Below are 13006 nucleotides of genomic sequence, written 5' to 3' on the forward strand. Positions count from 1 at the left end.
GCCCAATTTACTGTGTCGATGGAAAATTGGGACTAGTCACGAATTTTTTGGGCTAAGGAATGGGCCATTTTGCAAGTCTGCCTAATCTGCGTTAGCTTTTGGTCCGCATTAGGCATACACCTAGTAGTCTCTCGAGGGAAAGCAGCGTCTACTATTAGTCAGACTAGAGACTACTAGGCATTATTTGTTTTCAAGGACTTTTTTAAGTCTCTATCACATCAAATTTTTTTTACTATTTTGAAATATTAAATAAAATTTGTTTATAAATTTTTTTGACAGCTGAGTGCTAATTCGCGAGACGAATCTAATGAGCTTAATTAATTAATAATTTATTACAGTAATGCTACAGTAACTATTTCACTAATTATGAATTAATACATCTCATTAGATTCGTCTCGCAGTTTAGCCCTAAAGTTCTGCAGTTAGTTTTATAATTAACTTTTATTTAACACTTCTAAATACTAAAATTCTCTTAGATGTAATATGGAATAAAGTTTAGCCACTAAAATCAAACAACCCTTTTCCTTTTCTGTTGCGTCTCTTCTCTTTTTTTGAGGTTCATAAGAAAAGGGGCTTCAGTCAGTGTTTGTCTTTCGGTACAGACGCCAACTTAATTTGCGTGTAGCACTAGTTTGTGCTTGATAACAATAGGAGTTGAAAGTTGCAACTTGCAAATGAGGATCTCTTGCCCCTGCAACACTCGCCCTTGGTGGGCTGATTGCCTTGTGTTGACGTCCTCAACGTTCTCCCTTGCGCAGCCAGCCTAAAGGCACGGAAACGAGGACCCAAGCCACGGCACGCGGCTGTCACGCGTGGGGAAGAGCAAAGGTACGGAAAGATGTGCGCAGAGCCGCAAAAGAGTTTGAAGCTGTCGCCATCTCCGCCTCCATTCCTGGAAAACGGGCCCGGTTTCAGTCGTGGCGCAACCAACCCATTCCTGGACGGGGGCGAGGCGAGCTAACCCAACCCCGGTCAGCCCGCCCGCACCATACCGCGCAGTCCAAGTCCGCCTAGGCTGGCTGGCTGGCTGGCTAACCCAACCAAACCAGCGGAGCGGTCGAGCTCGAGCCCAGTCCACCGGAAACCCCCACAACCCTAGCCACCCTCCCGACTCGAGCCGGTCGATCGATCCCCCTCCCCCAACCCTCCTCCTCCGACCCCGATCCGATCCGATCTAATGTTCCCCACCGTCGACGACCCCTCCGCCGCCGGCGCCATGGTCTCCTCCTCCTTCCCGGACGCCGACGCCTACGGCAACGGCGACTCCGACGACCTCGACTTCCCCGTCGACCCCCACCCGACCCCCGTCTTCTCCTCCCCCGCCGCCGCGCCGGCCTCCGCCTCCGCGGCGCCGCCCGCCGGGGCCGGGGAGCGCCGCCCGCTCTTCCAGCGGCTGTGGACCGACGAGGACGAGATCGTCATCCTGCGCGCCTTCGCCGAGTTCACCGCGCAGCGGGGCACCTCCTTCGCCTCCCACCAGTACGACACGACCCCCTTCTACGAGGACATGCGCCGCCGCCTCCACACCGGCTTCACCAAGAACCAGCTCGTCGAGAAGATCCGCCGCCTCAAGCGCAAGTACCGCAACTGCGTCGAGCGCCTCCGCGTCGCCGGGGCCGCCTTCACCTTCCGCTCCCCGCACGAGCAGGCCATCTTCGAGATCGCGCGCACCATCTGGCGCCCCGACTCCGACAAGCACGGCCGTGACTCCGACGACGAGGCCGCCGCCAACGCCCACGACGGGCCCCTCGCCCTCGACGCCAACGGGGGGGACTCCACCAAGTCCCCCACCTCCAGGCCCCGCCGCGGCGGACGCCGCCGCCGCACGGCCGACTTCCCCGCCGACGCCGCCGCCGAGACGCTCGCGCTGCCGCCGCCGCCCATGCCCGTCATGCCGGAGGACGCGCTCCCGTCCTTCCCCGCGGCCGGGATGCCGGCCATGGACGCCGGCGTCGGCGTGGGCAGCATCAGCATGGACCCCGCGGCCGGGCTTCCGGCTGCGATGTCAGCGGCCGTAACCGGCGGCAGCACCGCTGAAAACCCCATCCTGGCGGCGCTCTTCAAGGAGATGGTCCGCGCGATGCTCAGCATCGGCGGCGGCGTCACCGCGGCGCCGCTGGGGCTGGAACCGCCGCCGGCCATAGCGGGCATGCCGATGGAAGGGGAGAAGTGGCGGCAGCAGCGGATCCGGGAGCTGGAGGTGTACCTGCGGCGGATCGACCTGCTGCAGGACCAGGCGAGGGCGGCGCTGGAGGAGCTCAGGTCCGCGCCGCAGGGGCGTGGCGGCATGAACACATGATTGCTCACCTCTGCTCAGCTTGCGCCTTCTTGCAGATAGCATCGTCCATAAGAAAGGATCATTTACTGGTAGATTTGTCTTAGGCTTGAGAGCAGCAGCAGAAGGGTTTTGCTCTGTAATTCTGATTATCTGTCTGTCAGACTAGCCTCTTCGGCGTTCTTATTTATATATAACTTATATAAAGAATGTCCTATCGTGCCTTATCCTAGTAGTATTTAAAAGTTACAAAAGAGAGTTGCTACTGTAAATTGCCTGTCAGTCTTTTCACCGCACATGGAACATCTTGCATCGCCGCTGATGCAACCCGACAAGAAAGACAGTAGCCAAGAGTACCGAACAGCTCGGAGATGCATAATGAATACGAGGAATACACGAGGAAAGTTAGTGCATCAGAGAATTTTGCATCACTCAGATGAGGTATTGTACTTTGCAAACAGTTGTAACAGTACTCAGATGACACTGTCTGAAGACTGAAGGGGGCCACGAAGCCACAGTTCTTGAAGCAGGTCAGCAGCACCTTCATGTGACAGCAGGTACAACTTCTCTGGCTGCGCAAGCTACCTTGGCTATTGTCTTCAGAACAGTCACTTCAGCGGGAAAGAAAAATATCAAGAGAAGCACAGCTTTTTCAAGTTCAAAATTTACCCTCTGGCACAATTGCGCCAGTGCCACAGAGGACACACATCAAAAGCCCTTTTGTATTCCTATATCTTGCTCATCTGCCATTACAAAATGTCAAAAATAAGGCCGTGTTTAGTTTCCGCGCAAAATTTTTTGCGTTGGAATCTTACTAATTTGAAGTACTAAATAAAATCTATTTACAAAACTTTTTACACAGATGGGTTATAAATCACAAAACGAATCTAATGATGCTAATTAATCCATAATTAATCAATAATTAGCGGATGGTTACGGTAACATCACTGTTGCAAATCATGAATTAAATAGGCTCATTAGATTCGTTTCGTGATTTACAGCCCATCCATGCAAAAAATTTTGTAAATAGACTTCATTTAGTACTCCATGCATGTGTCGAAACATTCGATGTGATGTTTTTTTTGCGTTTACGGTGCCCGAGGTTGCTACGTATGATTTGGGGCAGAACCAGCAGGCTATGCACAGCTCTCTTTGGCACAGAAGCTTCACTTGACACTGACATATTGGTCCAGCTCCAAACCACCCTGGTGGGATCTGATGACTAGAAGATCATAATGCACCATCCCAAAAACCTCCAGATGAATGTGGATCTCAAAGACATTTTCTATCTGCCACTCACCAGCACATCAAAATATCCATCCAACATGAGCATAGGAAAAGAATCAAGACTTAACTTTTCCTGCTTTTCCTGTAGCATCAGGACTTGTGATATCTGCTGATGTATTTATGGACAGTGGATGCCACCCTGAAGAATGGGGCACAATCCACTTCTTCCTAACAACTATGATATGGAGAACCTGGAGAATATCGCCGAGGGCACAGCGCTGCAAGCACGATCTCTTCAAGATCATTGCAGCTTGGTACCTACCAGCAAAGGAGATGCAGGTATATAACTGCATCCCGCAATGAAAAAAAAATGATTACATACCAGAAGTTACAAAGCCTCACCTTGACTGAGAGTTCTTTATTCCTGAATAGCCATCAGTGGTTGATATGTACTTATGAACCATCTATAGCTCCTATATGGGATTCTTTGCTTTGCTATTTGTTACATTCACACATTTCCAGAGGCTCTCATCTTTTGCAACAAATAGTGGCATATTGTGTAGTAACTTCTTCATAACAACAGTTTCATGTCGAATGGCCAGTTCAAGAGCCTTCTTAACATCAAAACCTGTTAAATTCATCTCTCCATAACATATGCAGTCTGCAATATTTGATTCTGTCGGGAATATCTTTTCAGTCTTCAGTGTGCCCAAAGCATGTAATAATATTCCTGTAGTATCTTCATTCTTAGGGGAATTTGGCGGATATCCTGGCTTATCTCCAGAATGTCCATAACTTTGCATGTCACTGGATAGATTAGGTTGGTGCCCAGCTCTGCAAGTATCACTGCATGGAGGATGGCTACTCTGAGGATCACTAGAGTGATTCAGATAGCTGCTGGTGTTAGAACCGAAGTGAAAAGATGATCTGCTCTCGTGAAAACCAGTACGATGTCCAGAAATATCTGGCATTCCCATAGAAGGATCATTTGTAGGTGCACCTTGGAAAGGTGCCGTGGTCTCAGCAGTTCCTTTAGGGTATTCAGAAATATTCAGTCTACTAAAACCATTGCAAATATAATCCAAACCATCAAAAGTTGAGCCCTGGACCATGTTTGTATTTCTGCAGAAGAAACTCCATTATGTGCTACTGATACCGGCGCAGAGCTGTCTCTACATGACACTAAATGAGGATGGGTACCTGAATTATGTTGCTCCAGTAGTTGAGAAGGCTGGGCTTGCTGATATGTCGGATGGCAGTGGCCACTAATAACACCAAAAACAAAAGTTCCATTTTTGGCTGTGCACTGAAATGATGTGCTAGTCTTGTTACCAAAAGCAGATGCTGCTCCATCTTGATCCATATAATCAGTCATTAAAGATCTATGAGCTAATAACAGCGGACTTGAGTCATTCACCTTTGCGCTCTCAAGTGACTTAGAGCTTGATATTGCTGACAAAGATTGACTTGGATAGCTCAAAAAGCTTCCTTTAGAATTATCAAGAAGTCCATTAGATGCATTTATTTCATTGCTTGGCAAAGCTGATGAAACATTTATCCAACTTACATAGGCTTGATTTTTATTGAGCTTTTGTTCATTTTCTAACTTTCCACTACTATCACCCATATTGGAATAACAGGGGAGCTTATTCTGTGCTTCAGAAGATTGGGTTTGCTGATATTCTGGATGATAATTAGCAGTACTAACATCAAAACTCTGAGCTCCGTTTCTTGACGCATGCTCAGCTGATGTGCTAGGCTTCTTAGCATGGATGGACTTATGTGGTACTCTCACTTGCTCAACTGATGTGCTAGGCTCACCAAAGATGTACTCATGTGGCGCTTTCACTTGCTCAACTGATGTGCTAGGCTTCTTGCCAAGGATGGACTTATGTGGTCCTTTCACTTGATGCAAATGAGCAGAAGCTACAGGTTTTTGAGCCGATGAATGGGACAGAGTAGAAGTTGACAATGATGAATTAGAAGCTTGGTCTAGCCCAATTGTACTATTACCTATAGGACGTTCATGAACTCCAACTGAACCAACTTGCTTGTTTGCAGAGGCAAATGTGGAATTTGTCTTCTTTACATACTTCTGAAGCGGCTTCACTTCAGGTCGTTTGACGGCCTTTCCCTTATTACAACCTGTTGTAAACTCAGAATGAAGCTTATTCTGAGCTTCGGAATATCTTAAATGCTGAGATGTTCCATTATAATGACCATTACTAGCACCAAGATCAAGAGTTGCACTTCTTGGCACCTGCTCGGACGATGTGCTCGGTTTCTCACCAGGTATGGATCTGTGTGTTGCTTCCACTTGTTGCGAATGAGTAGAGAACACAGATTTCTGAGATGACAACTTGGACAGAGTAGGGACTTCCAGTGGAACCGAGGTAGCCACCTTTGCACATTCCAGTGAGTCAGAACTTGATGATGATAATGATGGAGCAGAAAAATGGTCTATCTCACTCAATGAGCTTCTTATGTAACTTTCAGAAACTCCACCAGCTGGCGCTACTCGAGTAATTGCAGGAGTAGATGAACTACTTGCCTTCTTTACATACTTTCGAAGAGGTTTCACTCTATTTTGGTTACCTGCCTTTCCTTTACTATCGCCTTTACCATATTCAGAACAAACCTTACTTTGCGAGCACTTCAATGTATCCGAACTATTCACGTTCAGCTTGCAACCTTACACACTTCTTGCAGGCGCCAGCTCTGGTAGCAGCAGCTCTCCTGCTGTAAGGTTTTCCCAGAGTCAAATCTTCTTAGCTGCAGCCGCAAGCGCCTGAGATGATGCATTGGGAGGTCGTACTAGCAGTATATCATAACGCTTCATCCTAAGCCTGTGAAGGAGATCAGAGAGATCCTGATCGCCTGAGATAAGCAGGTAATTTCCCGGTGGAGGATTGTCGAATGCCCAGAACAACATGTCAACAAGCATCCTCTTCTCACTTGTGTCTTTGCTCCCTGGCAATCGTTGGTGCGGGAAAAGAACATGATGAGCACAGCGAATCCAATTACCCACGCGATCTGATTAGGCGGCAATGGAGTGAGCAGGAAGGGAGAGAGTATGTACCGGTGGGAACGTGGTTGAGGCAGATGCCGGTGGCTGAGAGCGCTGCCAGGACGGGCGGGGGGACGCGGGCGGCGTCGCCGTAGGCGGCGATCGAGACGGGGCCCGCGTACCCCGCGGCGGCGAGCGCGGCGATGAGGTTGTGGGCGATGCGGTGCGGGTCGCAGCGGCCGCGAGGCACCGCGCACTTGTCGATGTCCCACCACACCGACGTCTTCGCGGTCGTCGGCGCCGCCGCCGCAGGAGCGCACTCTCCCATTGCCTACTCGGGTCCGATGAGCTGTTGATCGGGTGGGTGGCTTAGGGTTTCGCCGGCGGCGGCCCGGACGGGGGTGGAGCCGTCGGCCCGGGCGGGTGGAGTGCTATTGGTTTGACACCGGCGCCGTCTCCGCCAAGGAAACTGAGATAAATCAGAGACCGACTCGCTAAATTGAATGGATCAGATCAATTTGGGGGCACGCGTGGTTTATGAGTTTTTTCCTAGACTAGAATCTTATTGCGCATGCATTTGAATGTTCAGTAAAAGTTTGTCAAAATAATTTCGTAGATTGCTGACAACTTGTGGAAACGAAAACTGTCTCGCGCAAATTAACATTCAGGCATATTATGTTCTCAAAATAATTCATTGTAGACAGTTGATTTTTTTTTGAGTTCCTACAGTTTCTTCTGACCTGTAGCGGTTCAGTTTCAAGGGAGGTTTTTAAGGTGGAAGACCACTAGCTTAAAAGGAAAAAACGTGAGCGGCAGGCAACAGAGCTCATAGCTCGCGACGGCTATAGCCTTGTAGCCGGAGGCCGCGGCAGGAGCCGGTTTTTATGTGGAATGCTCCACCCAATACATCTTTTACTGGAGCGTTTGGTTCTTATAAGGGAACAGGGGATTTTTACAGAGAATAGGCTCATTTTAACATCAGCGTTCATCGTTAGAATTCAGTGAAATAAGACCACTAATCAATCCTCATATTATGTCGCAGAAGGTGGTGTGTTGTGATTAACTCACTTCTGAAACAAAAAAATATGCTAGGTTTGGAGCCTTGGACTTATGGCCATATGGTGAATCCCATTACTCAAACTAAATGCCTCAGGTGCTCGAGTGCAAACTATTTTTAGAGGTTGAACAATTGTAACAGCGGAAGAAATCAGAAGCAAGATGCTTCCAGAGTACGACACGTACAGATGAATGAACTATATAAAGCTGGCTGGCCTTCGGAACTATATTTGCATACCAGCACAGCAATCGCGAAAGCAAATAGAGTCCTAATTACAGCAATGGCTTCTTCCCAATTGATTAGGGCAATGGTTCCTCCGAATCTCCCAGCCGTGATAGGTGGAGGTAAGCATCAGTTCCTACAAAAAAAGGGGGGAAAGACAATTATAATCAGCTGGATGCCCAGAGTATAGCTATGCTGTATTTCAAGATGGAAATCGATGCAACAATATACTGTGATCCTGATTGAACATCTCAGTTTCAAGATCTGTAACTTCTACATAGCAAATTAGCATAATTTCCAAATGTCCTAACTGTTAAGAATTTAACCTTCCGTGTCACTTTACAAAAATGGAAGTAACCATCAGCAATCACTAATCAAAACTTAAGGCATGAGAACCCAAGAGCAAGATCAGTATTGCCGCATTGTTCAGTATGTTAGTAGACATAAAAAGTGGAAGTATGGGCATACCATATCCTTCCATAGAGATGATCTGCAAGTCCCCACCGAAATATCGAGCGTAAAGACGACTAATAGGGATCCCATAACCATATCCAGCCATAGTTACTCCTTCATTGTGCTCATCCAGATCAGGAGGGTTTTCTGCTGTACTATATAGATAAGTAAAGATTCTTGAGAGGCCACTCCTTGGTATTCCACCACCTTCATCACTAATCTGCAAAAGCGAGTTATTAGTTGAAGAGCTCATGCCAAATCTTGAAGAATTGGAACCCTTGAAGTTTACAGACACAGATGCAGGAGATATGAAGTTTACTGATATAGGCACAGAAGATATCAAGTTAGAGGTATAGGTGCAGAAGATACGAAGTTTACTGATACAGGTGCACAAAATACGAGTATGTTGGTGGCATATCATAGAATTTATGACAGCAAAAATTCTGACAAAAAGGATAACGGGTAATTAGTTTGATGTGGCTATCTGTTGGCATCCTCAATGGCGCTTGATTTTACAACTACGTTCGTTGCATTTGGCTAGAACCAGAAAAAAAAAAGAACCAGCTGGCACGGCTTGGTGGCTATTAATATTAGGTCTCGTATCCTTAGGCTAGTAAGAAACAAATGGAGTCAATTATCCTCAAATCTCCTTTATTCCCTTGGCTGACATGTGACATTACCACCGCGGAAAACCACAGCAAGACAAGAAAAGTCTAGTGTCAAGGACAAGGTCAAGGTCAGCTGAAAAACTAAATCTACTACAATGTCTATTTATCCTCCAGGCGCATATCAGACTCACAAAGGCCAAGATCACCCTATTCAATAACAGCTCGCGAGTTTGATTTTCTACAGTTACCTTTATAGTGTGTGCCTGTACACCAACTCAACAAGTACTACAGAGGGAAACTTAATATATACACTAGAAGTGCCTGGAAACTGCAAGGTTGTGAATTTGCAAACAAACTCTTCTAAACCATGTTTGACACTATAAACTTCCCAACAAAAAATTGCAATAGGGAATCTAAGGTAGAGTCACACCTTAATAGTTACGTCCTCTGCTCCATCTGCGACTATGATTCGAACTGGAGGTGCGTGCTTATCAGACTTCATGTACCGTTCCTGTACGGCACGAAGGGAGTTCTTCACCAACTCGAAAATCATGAGATGTAGATGTGGTGTAACATATCTGAAACCAAAATTTTAAGAATAGCTCAGAAAGTCATTCAGAAACTTTCCGCAGTTCAATAACTTTTTTGTCAACCAAATGATTGGTGCAGTACAATTAGATTGTACAAAAGGTTACCACAGACAGAGGTTAAAGCAGAACTAGAATGGTTCCCAACACATAGTCATAAGACGAGAATGTAGGAGAGTAGGATGCGTATAATGTGGTCGATGTATTGCATTGAGCCCCTTGGGCGGTATGTATAGGAGTACATGGCTTGGAGGGCAAGTAGACTCTCCTAGAGATAAGGAAGGTTATCTCGGGATTACAATCAATCCTAAACTAACCATATCCGGAGTTGCCTAATATACTCGCAAACCGATCTTAGATCGGAAAAGAAAAAATAGCAGCAACATGAAGTTCCACGTACAACCTTGGGTACGCCTAGCAGTTCCTCACCCCAACCTTATCTCTCCCTGCATCGACAACATGCATCGACAGCAACCAGTAACAGGGAGAGAGGCAGGGACGGAGCAGCGCCAAGCGGTGACCCCTTGGAGGGAGCGGCCCCCGTCCGCACCTCGGCGATAGCACCTGCGCGGAGGTGCCGGCAACCACGGCGGCGGCCCCCACGCGGAGGCAGCAGCACCGTGCGGCGGTGCTAGCCCAGCGGAGGACGGCCGACGCACGGTCCGGCGCGACAGGGCACCATAGAGGCAGCGGTTGGAGGTAGGCCCTTCTGCTGCTTGTTGACCATGACGGCGCGGCGGATCAGAGGGATCCGCGCGCAGATCCTACGAGGGCGCTGCCCCCGGCGGAGATCGATCTCCCCTGGGGCGGCACGCGGCAGCAGAAGCAGAGGCCTAGGGTTTGTAACCTAGTCTCGTGATACCATGTAGGAGAGTAGGATGCGTATAATGTGGTCGATGTATTGCATTGAGCCTCTTGGGTGGTATATATAGGAGTACATGGCTTGGAGGGCAAGTAGCCTCTCCTAGAGATAAGGAAGGTTATCTCGGGATTACAATCAATCCTAAACTAACCATATCCGGAGTTGCCTAATATACTCTAACAGAGAATAGCAAGTAAAGGTCATATATAAACAAGTCAAGCAAGAAATCCACTGAAAATGATGAGAAAGAAAAAAGTCAAATGTGACAAGAGATACATGTGAATCTTGAACTAAAGCAAGACGGCATTTAATTAAATCAAAGGTAGGTAACAAGAGTTCATGATGCAAGCTTACGGAAACGTAAAATCTGGATCTCCATATATGTCGACATCAGGAGCTGATCCATACTCCCTCATGCAAATAGCACGTGCATCTTCACTAGCAATTCGAGCTACTGTCATGGGTGACATTTTTGTGTTTATAAGTCCTATCACACCAGGCTCTGGATCAGGATCGTGCAAAGCAACATGCTGCCCTGAATCAAGAAAATCAGCACATGGTTACTCCATATCAGGAAAAAAGCAGAAGAACTAATGCATTTTTCCTTTTATTTTTAATGATATTAACGATAATCGCATGGCAACCATTGTCTTTAAAGGCAACCGTTGTCTTTATAATGAGAAAAAGGGATGATTTGGTAACTATTAACCACCAGATGCCAAAGAACGTTATTACAACAGTTACTTCCAATATCCAGCTAAGAATACTGTTTTACTAACTACTAACCACTGCATTCAGTGGAAAATCATGACGCTTATGTTTGAACCTTAATTATAGTTTCCAAATAAATGAAGGTTCACAAAGCTTTTAGCAAGCTGTCAGACAGAATAATAGGCTCAGGTGCCCTTCGGGTAAGAAAGAAAGCAGTAGCAATACAGTGGATTTTCATAACAGATGGCTAAACTGGGGAGTAGACAGACAGCTTTTCAATCAACAGTGTAGTGATACCTAAAGTGCTAAATTACCAAGACTGACCAATACACCTTTCTGACAACTGGACATAAGAGAGTGGCAAGTGCTAAGTTTACTAACCTATCAGCATCCGGATCCCAATCCTTGACATGTAGAAGCGGTCAAGGAATTGATGGATCTCATCGATTCCAGGGGGGAATGCCTTCGAACCGCCCAAGTCCTTCTTCAGCTGCTGCACTCCCAGTGCAATTGTGGGCACCACATTGGTGTGCCGCACCCTAATCATTTTGATCATCTGGGTGAATGCGAGCTCATCTTCCTTGCTCCTCACCTCCGGGAAGGACCGGATGTCACGGAATGAGTCCACATACCAATCTCTCACCTTCACAGAGGCAAACAGACAAAAAGTTAGCCATGGAAATGTGTATGATCTGCTAGCTGGTTCGACTAAGTGAGTCCCCCTTTTGAAATATTTGCAACTTGAGAGATCAGGTGCTTCTGATTCTTGAACAGATAAGTTCAAGAAGCCAATAGGATTAGAAAAAAGATCCAAACTAATTTAAGCAAGTTGGCTGGTAGGAATGTTCCAAATTTCCTCATCATTCTACGATACAACTATGCTACATCTACAAGACCCGAAAGCAATTCTCAAACAAAGTTGGCTGGAATTGAAAAGAATGATTTGATGGTGTACTTTAGGGAAACGGAGGGACTGAAAATGACATGGCAACTACTAAGTTAATTGGGACTAATACAATCATTTTTAACTTGTCAATTTATGAGGCTCAAAAAGTAGCAAAAGGCAGATTACTCAGGAATAGGGTAAACAACGGGGTATCTGCGAAACGGGACCATCACAGCAATAATAGCGGCCATCCTTCCTGTTCTTCTTCCCAAGAAGCAAGAACCAGCAACAAACATAACATGGAAACAGGCACATTATTGTATATTTTTATTCTAAAAAATCTAGGAACAGAGCACCGAATCCTAAATGAAATATTATAAAATTGTAAACATCCTAGGAGATAAACAAGTGGCAAATCGGTCACTCCCGAAGAACGAAACAAACCCTTCATTCGGGAAAAAAAAAACAAGATGTGCAGATCAAGCTAACCGGAAGCAAAACGTCTTAAGTTATACACACGAAGGAAACCGCCAGCGCAAGAATTTACAAATGAACAAATCGACCTCCGCAGGCGCAACTGCCCAAATCAGGACGGGCCGGCCGGCCGCCACAGGAGAATTTAGCAACGAGGAAGACGCGTGGGGGCCACAAATCAACCTTGAGGATGGCGGGCTTGCTGGAGAGGCCGAAGGGGAGCGACTCGAGGTCGAGCGCGCGGCGCGCGATGCGGATGGGGAGCTCCTTGTGCAGGAACTGCGCGGCGAGGAGCAGGGTCCGCTCCGTGGGCCGCGCCCCGAACTCCATCATGTAGCGGAGGCTGACCCCGGTCTGGCGCATGGCGCCCCACCGCGCCACCTCCTCGGCCACCGCGCGCGCCACGGGCTCCGACGCCATCGCCGGCGCCGCGCGCCCTCCGTCTCGCCTGCGACTGGGGGGCGGGGTGCAAAAAGTGGCGGTCTGTCTACGGCGGCACGACGGCGACGCCACCGGGGCGGCGGCGCATCGGCGTGGTGGGATTGAATAAATAGTGGGGCGCGGGAGGAGAGGAGAGGAGGGAGAGGAGTGACGGAACGGAAGAGGAAGATGGGATGGGATGGGTGAGTGGAGACGG

General features: G+C 47.6%; 2 protein-coding genes and 1 pseudogene across 2 annotated transcripts; 1 reads left to right on the plus strand and 2 right to left on the minus strand.

The window, feature by feature from the left end:
- The first annotated feature begins 1004 nt into the window (after window positions 1-1004).
- Window positions 1005-2502, plus strand: LOC120652245 (probable transcription factor At3g04930). The gene has a single exon (XM_039930009.1). The coding sequence runs from the start codon at window positions 1178-1180 to the stop codon at window positions 2297-2299; it is 1122 nt and encodes a 373-aa protein (XP_039785943.1). The 5' UTR covers window positions 1005-1177; the 3' UTR covers window positions 2300-2502.
- An 849-nt stretch (window positions 2503-3351) lies between these two features.
- LOC120652244 lies at window positions 3352-6983 on the minus strand (annotated as a pseudogene).
- A 628-nt stretch (window positions 6984-7611) lies between these two features.
- On the minus strand, window positions 7612-13006 carry LOC120652246 (pyruvate dehydrogenase (acetyl-transferring) kinase, mitochondrial-like). Its single transcript, XM_039930010.1, has 6 exons — window positions 12553-13006; window positions 11391-11652; window positions 10653-10833; window positions 9280-9427; window positions 8257-8461; window positions 7612-7924 (listed from the first exon to the last, which is right to left on the minus strand). The coding sequence occupies exons 1-6, from the start codon at window positions 12787-12789 to the stop codon at window positions 7866-7868; spliced, it is 1092 nt and encodes a 363-aa protein (XP_039785944.1). The 5' UTR covers window positions 12790-13006; the 3' UTR covers window positions 7612-7865.

Source organism: Panicum virgatum, chromosome 9K, assembly GCF_016808335.1.
Source record: "Panicum virgatum strain AP13 chromosome 9K, P.virgatum_v5, whole genome shotgun sequence".
In the NCBI taxonomy this organism is placed as follows: Eukaryota; Viridiplantae; Streptophyta; class Magnoliopsida; order Poales; family Poaceae; genus Panicum; species Panicum virgatum.

Coding starts and splice junctions, on each gene's coding strand:
- LOC120652245 (XM_039930009.1), top strand. CDS start 1,178: ATGTTCCCCACCGTCGACGACCCCTCCGCCGCCGGCGCCATGGTCTCC.
- LOC120652246 (XM_039930010.1), bottom strand. CDS start 12,789: ATGGCGTCGGAGCCCGTGGCGCGCGCGGTGGCCGAGGAGGTGGCGCGG. Junction 11,653..12,552: donor GCAAGCCCGCCATCCTCAAG/GTTGATTTGTGG, acceptor GCCTCTGTGAAG/GTGAGAGATTGGTATGTGGA. Junction 8,462..9,279: donor CAGAGGACGTAACTATTAAG/GTGTGACTCTAC, acceptor TCGCTTTTGCAG/ATTAGTGATGAAGGTGGTGG.